General features: G+C 36.2%; 1 protein-coding gene across 1 annotated transcript; it reads left to right on the top strand.

Annotated features, from left to right (window-relative positions):
- Positions 1-11,276: 11,276 nt before the first annotated feature.
- Positions 11,277-18,953, top strand: LOC146164789 (uncharacterized). Its single transcript, XM_083382757.1, has 6 exons — positions 11,277-11,448; positions 14,564-14,633; positions 14,899-14,967; positions 15,884-15,906; positions 16,315-16,379; positions 18,230-18,953. The coding sequence occupies exons 2-6, from the start codon at positions 14,577-14,579 to the stop codon at positions 18,316-18,318; spliced, it is 303 nt and encodes a 100-aa protein (XP_083238883.1). The 5' UTR covers positions 11,277-11,448; positions 14,564-14,576; the 3' UTR covers positions 18,319-18,953.
- The last annotated feature ends 1,924 nt before the right edge of the window (positions 18,954-20,877 follow it).

Genomic DNA, 20,877 nt, shown 5'->3' on the forward strand with positions numbered 1-20,877 from the left:
TTTGAGTGGAATTGTGCATTGTGACGTCATAGTGTTACGTTGCGCTAATAAGAATTTAGGTTTTACAGCTTGCTGCGCTGTCACTGTGGGCTGTATGGTAACGGTTTTAAAACTGTTCGTGATTACTTCACTCAAATAAAGTGATTCGTTGGAGGTGAGCTAGAGGATCCTATATTGCGCAGTTATCCCTGGGCCTCTCTCACAGTCAATACTACCTTAATGAAAAAGTCTAAATGGTTGTCATCATCCTTTCTATTTCAGGATAGTTACACCTTTGTTTCGTGTCAATTGTCTATGTCCAATTGAATTTACTCTTCTGTTATTTGTTTTTTCTACTGATGCTAAGAATTTTTGGAAATGGATTCTGGGTTTTTATCGCAAAATATTGGCAAAGGACACAGGTATCACGTAGCACAAAGAAAAAATAACCTTTGGCTGATAGTTTTTTTTACCCGAGTCCGGCTCCGACCAAATGTGCGATTTCGTCGAGTCGCTAGTCCAGCTTTGACTCTACAATCTGTGTTTTACCATTTACGTAAAGAAAATAAGGTAGATATTTAGCAATCCACTCAGGGATATCATCTATTTCATCCAACTACAATGCACGATTTGTAATTCTTGCACCTATTGCTATTGCACTTTACGGTTTGTGTCCCTCAGTTTCGAAATTTGGTAATGCGCATGCGCACGTAGGACTCTGGACACGGGTAGTTTTACACAGTTTACCCGAGTCCTGGGTCTGACTCTAAAGGTTTGTGTGCGTAAGACAGAAAGCAACCCTTCAATTGGCTCTTTTCAACAAATTTGAAAGCTATAATAATAGAGACCAAGCAAAGGGAGTCGCCCACCATCAACTTAAATTTATCAGTTCTGTTGGCTGCAATACCGTGGGGTCCAACATTATCATATTTGCATTGCCGAAAAAAGCAATACCTATATATAATGACAATAAACAAGGCACTAGGCAGGTTCGTGGATTTAAAGAAACTAATCATCCCACAGGGACTCTATCCATAAGATTCAAATAAGAACAACGTCAGCGTCGAAAAAAAAACACAGTTCGAAATAAGACAAAAATAAGACCAACAATGTATAGTCGTAATAACGAAAAAAATCGAAATAAATTTTAAATCCGTCGGAAAAATACCCGAATGACCAGAATCAGATCCATACAACATTTTATCTAACCCTAAACCCCACTCTAATTCATCTCTAACTCCCCAAATAATTTTAACCCTAACCCAATTTATATCCTCATTCCCTTACACTAAACCCAAACAGGGGCAAACAACCCAGTGCCAAAACATTGGCGCCGGTCACAATATGGCGTACATAGTCGACACCAAAACAGCCGATTCCAGACCGACGGCCCCCTATCGTTTCATAGCCTCTTCCTACAGTTCTAGGCGTTATTTTGGCCATTTACGCCTTATTCCGATGAATTTAGGTAATATTCAGATTATTCATATCTAATTCTGAAGTGGATATTACTATGTATTTCACTTTATTATATCGTTGGTCTTAATGCTAGGGTAGGCCTATCAATGTTTATTCTGCTTTATAGGTGTATTTTAGTGCTCCACCCATAGGTCTATTGTCACTGCTTTTTACTAGGTACTGGGTCCTTTGTTAATCATTTGTTCAACAAGTTTCTCTTTTAAAACGAATGTTGTTTGGCATAAAGGCCAGGGCCGGATTAACGTAGCAGATGCAGCAGCTGCTACGGGCCCCGCGTTTCACAAGGCCCCGCCTTTAGTGAGCAAATATTTTTTGGGGACGAAACAAACATAGTAGGTAAGAAATTTTTGGTCACAAGAGTCATACTTTTTAGCCGATTCTGCTGCAAAACGTCTTATTTTTTGGCAAATAAAGTATTGTTGTATATGAAGCTACAGTTGTTGTTTGTTGAGAGGGCAGCCAATTACCTGAACTAAACCAGGGATGGCGAACCACTGTCCCGCGGGTCACAAAGTGACCCAATTGTCTTTTTAGAAATACTGAAATGTTTTTAATCATTTTCATGAAAGGATAAATGTAAAAAAACACTTCTTCGTTAGATAGCACTATACTGTTTAAATCAGAGTGGGCAAATCTGTGGGTCGTACAAAAGTGTTTCAGGGTGACGAGTAGGCTACATTAAAACCCTGGTTAAACCAATAAACCATGCTAAAAAGTATACATCGTAGAACTTTCTAATTTCCAGACATGACGCATTGTGGTACGTAGGTGCGTATAAGAGCTTTATGAGTCTGCACCCCTAGGGGCATTTGCTTGGGGGACAAAAAACCTAAAATACTGTGACCAAATCGTTTCAGCTCTCTTTAGCTATCGACTCCTATCTAGTTATATGGGCCGCAAAAAAATCATTTTCGGGACATATCTTGTTTTTTCTCGTATTATATCTTGTTTTAGGGTGACGAGTAGGGCTACATTTACATTAACTGCACTTCAACAAATGCGTGCAGAAAAGCTAAAATCATTTTGTTTATCGCTCTAAAACGTAAAGGGTGGTGATCCTTTAGAAAAGGGAAATTAAGAGTTCGCAAAATAAAAGTTCTAAAACCTTGGTTAAACCAATAAACCATGCTAAAAAGCTTTCTGCTGAACTCCTGTAATCCCATAAAAAATGCTGCAGAATTTGTTACGTATTTAACTTCTTAATATTTGTGGGAATCCTAATTTGGAAATCATTTAAAACCTTGAATTACCAACCCAGACAATAACATTTAAAACCACGCAGCAGCAAAAGTTTCGCATATTTATTTTTGTCTTTTTTCTCAATTTATAAGATTGTACTGCTTGAACAAAAACCTTTCCAGCCTGGATTCGCGCGTTTCAGTCGCAGAAGCGTAATGGGAAATCCCTTTCTTCCTGGAATCAGATAATTGTTCTTTCTATGCAACCAAGCGTGATTCCGATTCGGACCAAACGCTGGAAACCATATTCCCTTGGCTTTGCTTTAGGACAAAAATCCAGTACCTATACTGCAGCATGGCTAAGCCAAATTTGCCGACAAATCGGGTGTGTTGCAAGAACAGAGTGCAACTCCAGATTTCAGCGTTTGGTGCGAATCGGTGGAATCCCATCACTGCTAACAGCTTGAAAAGCAGCAGCCGTCTTCTCATAACTATAGTTGTACGTATGACGGAACAATTCAGTTTAGACAAAAATTCACAAATAAAATTGAAAAATTGTCACAATAGATGACTGTTACGTGCAAAATTGACCCTTGCACATTTTGAAAAAAAAAAGATCTACTTGGATCTAAAAAATCGGTGCATTAGATCAGATGCAAAAATCCCTTGCCAGTTACCAGTAATGCTAACCGGTTCGCTGATATATGAAATTTCGTGAGACGGTTCTTTAAAACCGGTGCGAACTGGCTGAATCCCGCCACTGCTTTCAATTTACAACTTGAGTTGCTGAACGCGACTTAAAATAATTCTTTTTGGGGCATTGTGACGTATTATGAACGGTTATTTCACGTTTCCTGACAGTATGATAATTGGTAACTAATTGTACTGAAGAGAGATCATTTTCAAAATTAGTTCAAAACACGTATACACTGAGTTTAATAACGAGATACAGCTAAACATGCAATCTATTCTTTCATATGCGCTTTTAAATAATATACAGAAAGCCAAAGTTTGTTTGATTTAAACATAACATGTGTTCTAAGTAAATTAAACCAAATAAAACCAAGTACCCTACTAAAAGATAAGTTAAGGCTTAACTTCCGTCAGAAAAACCGTTAATTGACAGCTGCAAGGGTTTTATACCGTTAAACCAGCGGCATTATTAGAGGCTGCTAATTAGCACTTAAAAATATATTGGCGTTTAAATTACTCATTTAGAGCTTATTCCAGTGGGTTTATATTTTATATTTTCGCATAATTCTTACTCTGTGATGGATATTTCTGAGTATTTTTGATTTTTTCGTTGGTGTTAATACTATGGTTTTCAGAATCTCCTGTTTTAAGTATTATTGCTTTATTATAGGTCTTATTATGCGTTTCCTTCTCGTTGTAATCTAATTCGGATTTTATCAAAAATGCTGAACTGTCCAACAGGGCTGCGAAGTCGGACTCGGGACTCGAGTAAGGATATATTTCTCATAAAAGCACTTTAATGCGTTAGCTTTAAATTCTTGAAATTTGAAAGCCTTAAAAAAAATGAAGGGACTGACATGACGGCCAACTGGAAATTGTAAAGGTAGCATATGGGTATAAGTTAGCTGTTATAATCTTTATATTTTTCTTGTTTAGGCAACATATTTAGCAAAGTTAAGAAGGTATATTTAGATATGCTGAAAATAAAGATGTTAATTGATAAAATTTATTACATTAACTCCAGACGTCCGATTGTCCTATATGCGGATGACATCACAATCGAGCTTGAACTTTATTATTAAGACAATTGAAATTACAAATCAGTTGAAAGCTGTAGGGCAGCTGGAGCTGAGCGTTAGACTTTTTTGTTAGTGGTTGTTTTCTTTTTTTGCCTTGAGCCCTAAAGATCAGGCTAGCTATCAAATATATGTTTAGGATTGTGTAGGAATAAGCTATATTTGTAATTATATTTCAAATTTTATATCAGAATAAAAAAATAAATTCATTCAATAAAATAACTTTTAGCAAGAACTCAATTTGTATCTAAACAAAGTAGGAAACAAGCTCCATTTTACATCTGTTGACAAGTTTATTTCAGGGGCAGGTGCACATCCCAGATTTTTTAAGCAATCTAAAGGCACATGTAAATATTTATATCAAGTGAGCAGAAAATCCTGACTAAATACCTGGAAATCTTAAAAGCATTAAAGATATCGACGAAAAGAGCCAATAAATACCATCACCAACAAGGCCTCTGGGATTTAAAGCTTATAGATGTTAAAGATTTTCCTAATTAGGGCGGCTAATTATCAAAATTTGCAGGTTAGTTAGTTAAATATCATACTATATAAAGTGCATGTGATTTTTATTTATTATTTCATATGCTGGGTTCTAATGTTTTGCCAATATTTTTTTTTTTAATTTTATAAACTATTTTTGACTGATTTTAACCAAATACTTTTGACTTTTCAAAACATAATAATCGCCCTACTTATTAGTTATTTTTTTTTCTTTTTAGGCGTTCTCCTGTTCATAGGTCACAAAGACCAAACTGCATCTGTTATCGACTCTAAGGTGCAATAGACTGGGATGGTGGCAGAGGTGCAAGAAGACAAGCCAATACCATTGCTAATAAAGAAAACACAGAACCTGTGATGTGATGACCACCCCCTGCGAATCACAAGTCCGATATATCTGAACCGGTGTTGACTGTGACTCATTTTCAGAATCTATATTTCTGACAGTGAATAAATCATACAAAAGGAACCTTCAGACAATTATTGATGTCTTTTTAAACTGCAGTTTGTTATTGCCTTGTACAGTTTCTATTTCTGTGTTTCTTTTTGTTTCTTTCCATATTTTTAACGTGCATGAATACATTGAAATGCTCAATGTAAATTTACCCATGATGTTTTGCAGATTTATAGTCGTAATTTGACAGGATGCCCAACCATATTGATACCTTATGGCCATGACTGGGCCATGCACCTGCCGGTGTTAAATTTCCGTGCTTACATAACCGATTTATCACTGAACATATGTAGTTGGTCCTTGCAAGGCGAGGGGATAAAACATGCATGGCACATGGATAATTTTCCGACTGGGAAATAGGTGAAATACAAGCTGTAAAGTCGCATCCGGCTTCGGGATTCGACCTATTCGCACATTTAGTCGGACTCGGGATTCGGGTTATTTTTACCGACTCCCAGTCCGGTTGTCCAACAGTATTTTTAATCTCTCGGCCGAAACAACACATTTAAATAACACCTTTTGTCGAAACGAATATCATGCAATTTGTTTAGTCTGAAAAGGCTATGCCAAAACGTATAAAAATATTACAATATTATTTGTCGTTTACTGTACATTCTGATGAGTTGAACTCAATTGATTGAGAATTATTAATTGCAGTTCTAGCGTGGCAAAAGTCTGTTACACCTTGAACGTACCAGACAAGTATAATTGTTGCAAAACAATTCTTATCATAGCAACGTGAGACAAGTGAAACTTTAGGAATGAAGATTGTTTTGTTATCAATGCTTCCCGTTCGAGTTCAACTGCATTAGTGTAGCGGTGTAGCCTATATGTTGTATTCTTGTATTGTTCGCTCGAAGAGTAGAATTGAAAAGGCGTAAGAATAAAAAGGCACAAGCTTATATAGCTTGGATAATTGGCAATTTACATAGCACACAGTGATAATCACCACAGGCAAAACAGTAAAGAAATGCGGTACAATTAACGAAACACGCGACTGTAAAAATACGCGTACGCGATTTCTGCCTTAAGGACAGTAAACGAATCGTGACCACAACATCTCCCCTTCGAAGATCGAAAACCCCTCATCAGAAGTGAAATCGCTCGGGAAGTTTACGCGATCTCTTCGTTCGTCGAGGATTGTCGGGACCGAATGAAGGAGAGCTGTGATTCAGTGACATGTCTGAATCTGCACTAGCAGTGAGGCCCTGCGGAATACTTGCTTCCGCTCCCGGTTCCAAATCCTCAACGGACGCGTATCGAGCGCGTAGCTGGTCGATATGACGTCTCCGAATTTGACCACGTGGAAGAACCTTAACATGAAAAGTACGGCTGCCACATCGTTTAAAATGGTGGCAGGAACCCAGCGAGCATCCTCGGTACGTCTTGGACCAAGATACAAAGCGTAACATGGGTCTCCAATGTTAAAAGAAGTGAACTTCACGGGTTTACGTGTTCCCTGTGTTTGTTTACGTTGTATCAGGTGTGCTGGCGAAGGCAACAGAGTATCTATTTTTGCCCGAATCTGTCTGCCGTTAAGTAGTTCACTTGGTGAAAATCCACTGGCGTTCGGAATACGCCTGTATTGCAGTAGAAACTCTTGCAATGCCTCTTTGGGAGGTTTAGAAGACTTCTTAAGTGCCTTTTTAAAAGTTTGCACCAATCGTTCTGCCGCACCATTTGTAGCAGGAAAGTATGGAGCTCCGGTCAGATGAACTATGCCCCTTTGTTTGCAGAAGTATTGGAACTCGGCGGACATAGAAGCTTGCGCATTGTCGGAAACAATAGAATGGGGGTAACCGAAATGGGCAGGCATCATCCATGGATGTACAGGTGCCTTTGGTGGAGCGTTTTGATGTTCAGCACAAGTTTGGCACTTGTGGCAAAGAACAGTAATGTCGTCATCCATATTTGGCCAATAGACTGCAGTTCTTGCTAGTTGCTTCATTCGTTGAATCCCAAAATGTCCTTGATGAAGGATCTGTAGAACTGCAGAACGAAGTGATTCCGGTATAACTAACCGTGAACCATACAGTAGACACCCATAACTGGTACTCAACGAATCCACAACCTTGCGAAACTTTGCAACTGGATCGTTGTATTCAATAGTAGATGGCCAACCTTCTCTCGTAAAACGCATGACTTTGGATAAGGTTGGATCTTTTCCACTTTTCTTTCGGAGTAACGCCGAATCGGTGGGTTGCACTTGTAAACTAAGACTGGTGATTGCACAAACCGTGTCGGTGTCATGTGCACTTTCCTCTCTGTCGAAGTCAGCATCCCCACCAACTGGTAAACGACTAAGTGCATCGGCGTTTTGATGTTGCGATGTCTTTCGATATTCAATATCGTATTGAAATTGGCCAAGAAAAAGTGCCCACCGTGCTAAGCGATTTGCAGCTAGAGCAGGCGTAGCTTTAGTAGGACAGAACAATGCCAGTAGTGGCTTGTGGTCTGTCAGTAGAAAAAAATTCCTACCATATATATATTGGTAGAATTTCTTCAGCGCAAAGATGCTAGCAAGAGCCTCCTTTTGAATTTGGCTGTAGTTGCGCTGGCTTTTAGTTAGTGATTTGGATACGTTGGCAATTGGTCTCTCGCTTCCATCTTGATAGCGGTGAAACAAAACTGCTCCAATTCCAACGTTTGATGCATCGCAGGAAATCCCAATAGGTAACATTGGGTCAAAATGTGTCAGAACTGTATCAGCTGTCAGCAATTCTTTTAATCTGCAAAATGCAGCTTGCTCCTCATGACCCCATTCCCATGCCATGTTTGACCGGGTAAGTCGATACAGTGGCTCTGCCACGCTTGAAAATTGTGAAGGCAGAAACTTGCTGTATTCTTGGACCGAACCAAGGAAAGAACGTAAGCTTGACACATCTTTTGGTGATGACATTTTAATAACGGCATCCACCGTTGATCCTTTGGAAATACCATCTTTTGACAAAATGTGTCCCAAGTATTCCACTTGTGCTAGCGCGAATTTACATTTTTCCAAACGACAGCGTAGACCTTTGACGTTAAGCCGTTGAAGAAGTTGGCAAAGATTGTAAACATGCTCTTCAGCCGTTGATCCGCTAACTAAAAGATCATCGAGATAAACTGTAACACCTTGTAGATCACTTGTAATCTCGTCCATGATGGATTGAAAATACCCAGGAGCAGATGTTATACCGAAAGGTAAAACATTTTGCAATAGCACCCCTCGGTGTTTACTAATAGCTAGTCGCTTTCGGCTTTCAGGTCTCAACCGGATTTGGTTGTAGGCATCAGCAAAATCAATCTTTGTAAAGCCGTAACCACCACTTAACTTGTGCATCAAGTCTTCAGGAAGAGGAAGTGGATGGCGGTGTGTAGATAGCTGCGGGTTTAACTGTTACAGAATAGTCTCCGCAAAGTTTGTCCGGGAAGCGGTGACTTTCGTATAGGAACTACTGGCGTTCCCCACTCGTTAAATTTCGCCGGAGTCCACAAATACCTTTTGCGATGCCAGCATCGTATGCGTGATTGACATCATTCTGTAGAGCAAATGGAACATAAACTGTAACATCTTGTAGATCACTTGTAATCTCGTCCATGATGGATTGAAAATACCCAGGAGCAGATGTTATACCGAAAGGTAAAACATTTTGCAATAGCACCCCTCGGTGTTTACTAATAGCTAGTCGCTTTCGGCTTTCAGGTCCCTACCGGATTTGGTTGTAGGCATCAGCAAAATCAATCTTTGTAAAGCCGAAACCACCACTTAACTTGCGCATCAAGTCTTCAGGAAGAGGAAGTGGATGGCGGTGTGTAGATAGCTGCGGGTTTAACTGTTACAGAATAGTCTCCACAAAGTTTGTCCGGGAAGCGGTGACTTTCGTATAGGAACTACTGGCGTTCCCCACTCGTTAAATTTCGCCGGAGTCCAAATACCTTTTGCGATGCCAGCATCGTATGCGTGATTGACATCATTCTGTAGAGCCAACTGAACAGGTCTTGGCTTGCGGAAAATGGGCTTTACGTCGTTATTGAATTTCACTTCTAGTTCGAAATCCTTCAAACACGCCAAATCTTCCTTGAAAAGGTCAGGATATTTCTCGCAAAGCTTTTTGCAAGCATGTTGTAATGGTGCGTCTACTTGGTTGTTGGCGTCAGATAATAAGTTTACCTTATTATCGGTACGATAAAGTAACTTGTCCAACGATATGTGCAACGCCGTGTTTCGTATGCCAGGTGCAATGTTTCCTATGAAACATAGTTTACCGATATATAAGGGAGTGTGAAGACACCTAGACTTCTCCCCCACGCTACGCCCCTGCATTCAGAATTCTTTGATATTGCGACACTCCTTGTCAGCTTTACGTTTCATAGCCAAATTCTTATTGTAAACTGATAAAACTTTTAATCCAAAACAAAGAATTTAAAAACACAAAGAAAACAAAGAACTAAAGAATACCTAACAATCACTACAAATTGACGTAGTAAGCAAATAGTGGGGGATTGTGGCAAAATGTGGCCGCGGGCCACATTATCATGTAAGATCGGAAACTGTATGCGGGCCCTCAAAATCCCGTCGCGGGCCGTATGTTGCCCGCCCCTGATTTAGATAGTACCGAGGTAAAATCGTTTGTAAAACCTCTTATAAAAAATTGCTGCTATTTTTGTCATTCAGCACAAAATCTCTAAAAATGCGTTTTTCAGATAAAACATATACATAAAATTAACCATTTGAAATGCTTTTTTACAATCAGTTACTTGACATTTCAGTTGTATAGTTTTAGATGGAAATCAAAAACAAGTGTGATTTACTAGCTGTGATACGCTTGGACTGACACTCGCAACGATCCATATATACATAAAGGGCTTGTGACTAAAAAATAAATAAAAGCCCATTGATTGTGGCGTAACGCCTGTGTGCGCTTGAAATAATCTGAAGGCAAACTAACTATATCACTGGCTACATTCTTTATTGGGTCAGGGTGATTTGTGCTACTATAGCTAAGTGCTACTATAACAAGTTATGCTTTATTGGGTCAGGGTGGTACTGCTACCAAAGCACTTTTAGCTATACGCCAGATTAGCGGATAATATAAAGCTTTATTCGAGTAAGAGTTGCGGTTTAATATTAAATTTTGAGTATTTAGAAAGCAAACAGCAATAAAAGTGTTACTATAATATATGGAAACGTTATCCTCACATGCCATTCTAATGATTCGCACAAAAGTTGTCTTCAAGATATGGTACCGTAAATAACGTTGATGGTACGATAGCAGGAGTGGGCGACCTACGTCCCCTACGGCCCACAAACGAAAATCAAGCGACCAATTTTACGAACTGGACACTAGACCATTCCTCATATTTAATTGGCTATTTCAACTAAGAGGCCATTCATACCCAATCCATCCCCCGCTGGCGCCTCCCCTCCCTCAATGGATTCCGTGCCTCTCTTCCTCGAAGGTTTGGTAGACGGTTGCCCGGAGGTGGAAGCCCTCACCCAAAAATAATTAATTAAAATGGGTATATTTTTGGTTAATTTAATGCCAAAGATTTTATTTCTGAGTTCTTTGCTTAAAAAAAAAACTGAAAAGCATTTTTTGCGTTGCATCTCAGATTGATAGTCGTTGCTGGTGTTATAATATACGTGAGAGCGACTAGAAAAATGTTGCCCACCCGTGATATAGAACGAGGACAATAAAACGCGCGTGATTTCTTTGATTGCTGCGCGTCAAACTCGATACCATTTTTTACCATTATTGTGTTCGGTTTGTTATGTATCCATGGCCTTAGCAACAAACGATGAATTGTATTACGATGCCTTTTGAGCTTTCAGTAGAATGTTATTCATTGGGCATTGTTAGTCGTTTGGATTGTCATTTAACAGACGCTGGGCTTTCAACTGGTAAATTATTTTGCTTTTTAGGGTAGTGGATATGAAAAATAATACAGCAAAATCTGGTATAAAACAATACATACTTCAAAAAAAACTTCTTGCACCCTCTGATATGTGGAATTATGGAATATGCACAGCACAGGTCAGTCTATTGGCTGGAATATAATCATGTACTTGCCCTCAAGACATCATCTCAATATGGCTAACAAGAAGGTAAGCATTAAACATGTCTTATAATGCTGTACATTTCTCAGAAAGCCACCAATTCGTAAAACTTTTAAAAATGTGCGTTAAAAAGTAAAACTTAATATGTACGCATATAAGGAGAATTTCTGCACTCTATGATTTTAAAAAAATTTTTAAACTTTCGCATTTCCGATTACCACGTTTGATATATTCTTACTTTTCGATTTTTGTTTTTCCTTCTTCGGTTATAATAGGCTTCTTGAAATACAGGTAACCCAAATTTATGTATTTGCTACCAAAGTAAAACACGTTAAATATTTTTCAATGCACATTGTTTACTTAAGTTATTGCTTTTTACTTAATTACCTTGACTTAAGTATACTGGGGTTGGATTTAAGTCATTGAGTTAAAATATTTTAATTGACGACTTAAGTCTTTTGAAAAAAAAATACTTGACATGGACTTTCGAAAATTACTTGACCTAAATAATAAAACAGAAATGAGCACAGAAATTTTTTCCACAAAAAATGGACACCTAATGGTTTTATTAATGTCACGTGACTTCAAATGTCAGGGATGATTTTCGACTTCGTCATACGGCTTACCGGTCGTGCGACAAAAAAAGTCGTTCCGACCGGGATGTTTTTGAATAATATTTGATAAATGTGGTTCTTTTTTGTAGAAGTCTGCTTGTTTGCTTGTTAAATGCTACGTGTTTGTTGTTTGCTGAAATGATCACAGAACTTGGTTACAAAACTTAATTTGCGGATGTCTGAAAAAATGATTTTGGCTAACCATAAAAAACAATTTAAAACTTACGGCTATGAATACTGAGGCGTTATTTCTGACATATAAATTTTTAATATGTGCTCTAGGACGGCAGCTTTAAAAGTGTAAAACATCTGCTGGTCAGTAGTAGGATCTTCATATTTAGAGGCGGCTTTGGACATTTATTAATATATAGAGAAACATCAGAAATATTTAGGGGCAATAAATGTTTTTCTAGTTTTAGAAAACCAATGTTGTAAACAAGTCATTTTGAAATGACTTAAGTTCCAGTCTGCTCATTTATTAAAATAAGTTAAGTCCAAGTCAATTCTTTCTAAACAAGTCCAAGTCATCGGTTGTCCCAGTCAAGTCCCAGTCAAGTCATTATTAGAGCAAGCCAACTTCAAGTCAAGCCCTTGTCACAAAAATAGAACTATAAATTATGAAAACTGGAAAACTTCTCCAATTATGAGCAATAACCCAAGTAAAAAAATAACATAAAAGCAACATATATAGCAAGCAAATTGTTTTATGTGCAAAGATTAGGATAAATAACGCAATTTTATAAATAAATGCTTAATTAAAACAATTTATTTTAACCCAAGTCATTTGTCTAAATGATTTAAGTCAAGTCATTTGCCCAAAATACTTAAGTCAAGTCAAGGCATTTGAAAACAGAGACTTGAGTGCACTTTAGTCAAGTTATACAAGTTATTGAATTAAGTCATTACAACACTGCACAATTCATTATCAAGCTACCTTACAGAACCGTACATAACTATAGGCCTAACTTAGGCTACTAAACTTCCTAACGAAGAGTAAATTGTGGCCCAGCGACCTGAAAAAAAAAATCTTAACAATCCTAAAAAAAATCTTAACATTACTAATTCATTAAGTTTGCTTGTTTGAGCATAGTAATTACGTCATTTGGTATCTGTAGCAGAATAAATATCAAGTATCGAACAGCGCTACTTAAAACTTTTATTAATTGGTGAAACTATATCTTTTAGTTAGCTTAAACTCCAGCCCATCACACCCAAGTCCGATACAGGTATTAGTGCTGCGAAACTTTAAACATGTGCCATTAAATATATATATATATATATCGTAAAAATCTGATTTCTTCTAAAAGAAACATTCCTTGATTTTTTACATATTTTATATATATAGTACAGTATAAAATATGTAAAAAATCAAGGAACGTCTCTTTTGGAAGAAATCAGATTTTTACGATAAAAGGTCAAAATAGAAAATATTTAAAGCCACAGCGTATGAGTCGATATATCATCAATCCCCTTTTGCCAATTTGGCTTTATTTTACCTCAAACCGACTTTTGTTTTTCTCACTAGGATTGGTAAAAAATGCCTGATTTTATGGGATCGGAGCCGATAACCGTTACCAATTGGTAGCATCGGAAGTGTTGTAAAGACTTAAGTGATTGGCATGCCCTAAATGCACTTAAGTCACTGTTTTCAAGTGACTTGACTTAAGTTGTTTGACCAAAATGACTCGACTGGACTTTAATCTTTTGGACAAATGACTTAACTTGGACTTGAGTCATTTTGTCAAATAACTTGGGATTAAATGAAGTGTTTTCATTAAAATTTATGTCAAGTTTTGCCCCTTAAACACTTTTATTGCTGTGTATTGGGCTTGTGCTATATTTTAGTTAAACTGTTGCTTATATTTGGACGAGTTTCGTATTTTTAATAGTAAAACAGTTTACTTTTATGTCAATGACATGACTTGAAATTGACTTACTCTCTGTTGGGCAGCCGATGACTTGACTTGTTGTTTTTGCAAAATACTTGACTTGGACTTAAATCTTTTATCAAATGACTTGACTGGGACTTAATTCGTTTTAAATTGACTTGTTTACAACACTGAGTATCGGCGATCGTCCAATAATAGGGTGGAATCAGTGTTGATCTCATCTACCAAATTAATGTAGATCCTTAAGTTATGATTTTCATTCCAGTGCAGCAATTTTTTACCTCGACTGTTGCTTATTCACATTCTTAACACCAAAACAAATTTTAACCTAATAACCTAGGCAAAAAAACGTTTGAACGTTTTAATTTAATCCATTTTGATGGTTTATGACGTCATTAGCATCGGATCGGATCGTGATACTTTTTCTCTAAAATATCGGTTATCGGTACTGGATTAAAATATCAAGGAATGACCTAATAGTGAAATAAAACAGGTTGCATATAAAAACAAAATATGGAAGCAATGTTTAGAATCGCTTTTTACTTTTAAATATGTAAGATAAAATTAAATTCTTTGTTCATTTAATATGTTTCTCAAAAAACTACAATAAAACACGGTAATCTATCTGTGCAGAATGTTTACGGTTAAAGTTATTAACAGAAACTAAAGAAAAATGACAAGGTCAATAGAAGTATCAGAGTTCTTCGAAAGCTTGAGTTCTGCAGATAAAGTAAGAATTTATTTTTTACACAGTTGAAATATATAATTCTTTTTAAATCACCTTTTTAGAAATATTGCGGAAAGTCCTAATAAAAGCGTTCAGTGCCATTAAGTTGATAACAGATGTGTTGCCTTTACCAGAGTTTCTTAACCATGGCCCCTAGAGAACCACTGTACTATAAGCTTTTGTTAGTACTTCACAAAATATTTTAGCTTTGGTCCCAACACCATGTAATCTACAAAAAATATTTTTTTACCACCTATATACTTTTCAGGAGACCGTTGCCCAACTACTTTTGCGTGATATTTCCGAACCTCCTGTTCAGGGAGGGGAGTTAATTTGGGTAAGTTTTCAGATGTTATACAAGTAGGCTGTTGTTCATTTTGGTAAACATGTGATTTTGGGTGCAAATTTTCGCATAATGACCAATCCAAAGAATCGAATCGCTTGACCAATTCGGTTCGGGCAAACACTTTTTCAAAAATCGGGTTTAGTTCTTCCGTAAATTTGTTATAATACTAATTAACTAATTATGTGGTTGATTTTAGGCAAAAAGTCACTGTTTGTTTTTTTCTGATTCTGGTTCGGTTCGTTTTGACATTTATTCGTCAAACATGTTTTAACTATTTGACAAACAGAGTTAAATTCGAACATGGTAAAACTTGGTAAAAAAATTCGTTCGTTTGCAATAAATCCCAAAATGTTTTTCGCTCTCAGGTGATTTTTTAACCTGTTAGAAATATTGATTTAAATAACCTAGGCGTCGTTATTCACACGTTTTTTGTACTTTATATTACTCTACTGAAGATATAATACGGTTAAAAAGACTAGATATAATTAAAAACTATTTTTTTTTGATAAAATTGAACGATAAATTAAAAAAAAACTGAACGACCAATGTCAAAAAGCTGACTATAGCTTTGTTTTTAATTTTGTAAACAATTTATGTGCATTTTAATTCGATTTTGACTTGAAAATTTTGACCTAACATGTAAATTTTCACAAAATTTTTACTTTTTTTGACAAGTAAAAAAATAATCGCCCTAGTCATTACCAAAACTAAATTCGAACAAAGTGATATGCATAACACAAATTTAAAAAAATAATATCCAAATGCCACGCAACATTGTTGCTACATAATAAGTTTCAAAAGCTTTGTCTCATAAACGAGGATTGTATTTCAAAAATATTTCAAGGTTTGGTTATTTCTACAACAGGACGTGTTCACTTTTCTAACAAACTTGCTTTTTGTTTTTCAGGGAATGGTTATTCGAATCATCAGGTTAGTTTCCGTGGTAAAACAGACAATAGCCTATTGAGTAAAAGTAACGCCTGTAAGGGCTTCTATTTTTTTGACTGCAAGGTAGCTTGAATATACCTTGAAAAGTATTATCTTAATTCAAAATAAATATATTACACTAATGCACACCTTATTAACGAAGAATCACGGTTTTACATCAGAGGCTTTTTTGAAAAAGTCTCATCCCACATGGCTGTTATACTAGGCTTTAGTGAAATCGAAAAGGTAACAACTTTTCATCACACCCTTGTTCATGTTTTATGTCAGCTTAACTATAAAGAACAACTGTGATCAAATAATCGTGGTCGCTTGTGTGAGTTTGTATAAATCTTTTTCGCTTGAAGACGATTGTTGTAAAACTCTTTTGTAATCTAGTGTATTCACTAATAGATCAAGGCCACCACAGATCACCAATGACAGGAATGAAAGGACAGAGGATGTGCATAATGTTGTAGGTCAGTACTGTACTGTAATTCGAAACAAACAAAAACATGGCATCTGTTATTACATGGGCCGAAAATTTATTTTCGGACATATCTTGTTTTCCTCGTATTCTTTTTTGGTTTGCTTGGTATGTTTTAGAATTAGAACGACTTTTGTCTGAAGCTTTAAAGAAAAAGTGTAGATCGCAAACCTTTCAATTTTTTAGACATGACATAGAGTGGTATGTAGGTGCGCGTAAGAGGTTTATGAGGCTGCACCCCTAGGTGCCTTTAATTCGGGTCAAAAAAACTAAAATATTGTGACGTCATCGTTTTAGCTCTTTTTAGCTTTCGACTCCTATCTAGTTTATGTTAAAGTTTTATTCGCTTCTAGACTTTTCCATTGGGCGGTTTGTAGATTGCAAACAAGTGAGTTCAAAAATACTTTAAGTTAAGTAATTTGAAAAATAATTTGAGTGACATTTGTAAAGTAACTTAAGTCCCAAGCACTGTTTAATATATAATACGTCAAGTCCTATTCCAAGTCACTACCCCAAGTCGATGGATTAAAAATAAAGTGTAAACTATTAAAACTGATAAATTCTTTCCATTCCAAACCATATTTCGCATTGCAAATCCCCAAAACAAAACCAAAATCAAGCACATTTTGACTTCTAAATCGAGAATAAATTACCCATATTGTTACAAATAACTATTTCTAATTAAAACTCTTATTAAAAGTAATTTGTGAAAGGATTATTAAAAGTAATTTGTCAAAAGATCTTAAAACACGTCTACTCATGAGACGCCTTAATTCAAATCATTCACTTCAGCCATTACAATAATGACAGCTTCTAAAAATGCACTATGATTTTAGAGTTGTTAATGTTAAATGCACCAAATAGGGTGGACAAAAAAGTTTATTTATTTTATTCCAACACGACATAAAATATGCATAAAAAGGTAGGCTATACTTGAGCTGGGTTGGAATTACTGCATATTGGACAACATAAGAGACGCTCTATGTGTAGCCTATATCGATCATCAAATCTATGACTTGCTTATTGGTAAATTCAAGTTTAATGTCATACTATCAAAGTTAAAAAAGTTTGACTAAAATTTTTAAGAAATAGTTAAGAGATATGCCAAAATATTAATACAACTTTCTGCTTGCGCTTTGGGAAAGTCCCGCTTACTAAATCCCTTATTTTTTGTATGTGATCTACTGAAACCACTGGCCGCAGTTTATATCGAACTAATCTAAAAATATTCGCGCTTTTACAAACGAGATAGGTATAGCGAACACCTAAAATTTAGGTGGTATGGTGAAATTTTCCCATATAATACGTTTAAAACATATAATACGATTAAAACAATCTTTTTTACCATAGATCTTCTACCTAACATGTTATTCCTAAAATATTTGACTATTGATAACGATTTTAAGCCGCTTTCTTTTTCAAAGTTGTTTATATCTAAAATGTGTTAATTCGAAAATAAAAACTATAACGGTTCCGGGATGAAATATCGCTAGAACTAACGTAGTATAAAATTATTATCATTAATGAATATTTACAACATAAGAAGGAAATAACGGAGTTATCAGGGTGGAATGATGAAGCTGTTTGTGCCAGTCAACTTAAATATATAAATGTGGTGTTAATTGTGATACTAAACACAACGCGGTATAAATGTAACAGTCAATATGTTAATGGTATATCCTATGGCATGTAACGAGACTCTGAAAGAATTTTTTTTTCGTTTCGTTTGCAAACTTTGTGTAATGTTACGTGATTTATGAAATAAGTTTATATTTTTAAATTAAGTCGAGCTTTTAAACTAATTAAAACTTGTGATTAAATGAAGACGATTTATATTTTTAGAGGCCGAAGTGCTCACTATTTACATTCCAATGAAACTGGAACGACTTCAGGACATGACTGTGGAAAACCTCAAGTCCTATCTGCAGTAGATTAGGATTTTTATTTTAACCATGACTAAACTGCTTTTTTGTGTTAAAACGTAGCTTACATGATTTTTTTTTTAAATGCAATCTGGTTGTAATGTTGCTACAGCGTAGGTTTTTTTCAAAAGTAGGCTAGATCAACAGTGCTAAATTTTTCACGGTGTATGCTGTTACTTGGTTTTGGCGTCGCAATATTATAATATATACGACGGCATGTTTTGTGTGGCTCTTCTAGTCGAATCGTAGAATTCCAAAAAAATGTCAAGTCTACCAAGAGTATTTTGTATGAACGTTTCTCTCGTTTTTTTTTCTTTGTTTAGGCCAGCATTTTGTTTATGACGTAACACCTGACATAGAATACGAAGATTTAGTTAACAGCAAGTCAACGCAATTTCATTGCTAAGGTTTCAGAGATTAGCAAATAAAACAAAAAACTGATATTGATAAATATTGTTCGTGTTATTTTGTTATTAACGGTAATATTATTGTGTTAATTATTACCGTTTATTGTATATTACAATTCTGTTATTTTTGCTGAGCTTACATTATTTACCGTTTTTGTTTTGAAATAATTTTGAGGCTCTCTGGTACTATATTTTCTGCAAATGGCTTTTCCATTGAACACAGTTGCCCACCCCTGTATAAACGTACAAAAATTCACGACACGGTAATAATAAATGCTGTAAAGCTAAAACTGTTTGATGTTCTTATGGCGTCAATTCTGTTCGAGAGTGTACGATAAAACTTTTGCCAAGTAAACTTTTTCTCGCTTTGTGTATTCACATCAGTTCATTCCAGAACAGCACGCTTCTTATGACTTCCTTAAGCTGAATTAAGCCGTAACTTGTAACGACATAAAATTTGTCATGGTCAAACCTAAACTGGATCCGCCTATATGATGACAGTGTACTGGATTTCTCTACAAGGCAGCGTTACACACATCCTGTCAACCAGATTTGGACAACCAGATAATTCTAGTTTTCTAGATCAGTGAATAAGAGCAAATGCGGCTACTTCTAATCCTAATCTAATTTGTTAATTGCTTGTGTGCTTTAATTCTGGTTCTAATCTAATTCGAACTTTACCAAAAATACTACTTTATCCAACGGCATTACGGCATTGTTAGTATTTTTCTTTGTCAAAACAAAGAATTTGAATTAAAACTCTTTGGTTGGAACGACCAGTATGTAATTTTTACAGTACAAAAAGCATGCTGTGCTAAAAAGCATAAAAATTAGCTAACACATTTGTACCATTCACATTCGTATAAGAATAATTCGCAATTCAAATGACATTGATTGTAAATAATAAAATGCAATTCTACTTCAAATTCTTTATGTAATTCGTTTTTTCTAAAATTAGGTAATCGAGAAAACTTAGAATGATACAGTTGTCCACTATATTGTCAACACTGTAGCAAGTAGAGAGGCAGCAGTTTAAAAGCGTACACGGGTGGCGTTAGTGACCAGCTAGAGCGGTGGTTTTTAAACTGGAGCCCGCGGTCCTTTTGGTGTCCACGAGACGATTTTCTGGGACCGCGAAGCACCTAACAAAAAAATCAACACGACGGTCTTGAAAAAGAAAATGTTTTGTGCAATAAAATTTCAGGCAACTTACTTTACCAAGGGTTAACAAACACAATAATAATAACTATGCTGTACATAGTCCTAATTGTGGGACTAAAAAAGAAAGGCAAACTTAGGCTCGACCTATACGCGCAAAGGTAACATTGCGTTAACGTAATTCCAACGTGTTTGCGCTCGTCGTCACAATTTACAATTAGTTGTTCATTCACGCAATTGCAAGTTTTGAGTAGAATTGTGCATTGTGACGTCATAGTCTTGCGTTGCGCTAATAACAATTTAGTTTTTACAGCTTGCTGCGCTGCCACTGTGCGGTTGTAAAACTGTTCGTGATTACTTCAGTCAAATAAAGTGATTCGTTGGAGGTGAGCTAGAGGTTCCTATATTGCGCAGTTATCCCTGGGCTTCCCTCACAGTCAATACAGCCTTAATGAAAAAGTGAAAATGGTTGTCATCATCCTTTCTTGTTTAAGGATAGTTACACTTTTGTTTCGTGTCAATTGTCTATGTCCAATTGAATTTACTCTTCTGTTATTTGTTTTTTCTACTGATGCTAAGAATTTTTGGAAATGGATTCTGTGTTTTTATCGCGAAATATTGGCACAGGACATAGGTATCACGTAGCACAACAAAAAAATAACGTTTGGCTGATAGGTTTTTTTACCTGAGTCCGGCTTCGGCCAAAAAAATGAACCCGAGTCCGACTCCCGCGTCCCGAGTCAGACTCCGACCAACCCGGATCTGACTCTAAAGGTTTGTGTGCGTAAGACAGAAAGCAACCCTTCAATTGGCTCTTTTCAACAAATTTAAAAGCTATAATAATGAAGACAAAGCAAAGGCAGTCGCCCACCATAAACTTAAATTTAGCAGTTGTGTGGGCTGCAATACCGTGGGGTCCAACATTATCATATTTGCATTGCCGAAAAAAGCAATACCTATATATAATAACAATAAACAAGATACTAGGCAGGTTCGTGGATTT

This window comes from Ascidiella aspersa, chromosome 2 (genome assembly GCF_963924565.1).
Source record: "Ascidiella aspersa chromosome 2, kaAscAspe10.2, whole genome shotgun sequence".
Classification (NCBI taxonomy): Eukaryota; Metazoa; Chordata; class Ascidiacea; order Phlebobranchia; family Ascidiidae; genus Ascidiella; species Ascidiella aspersa.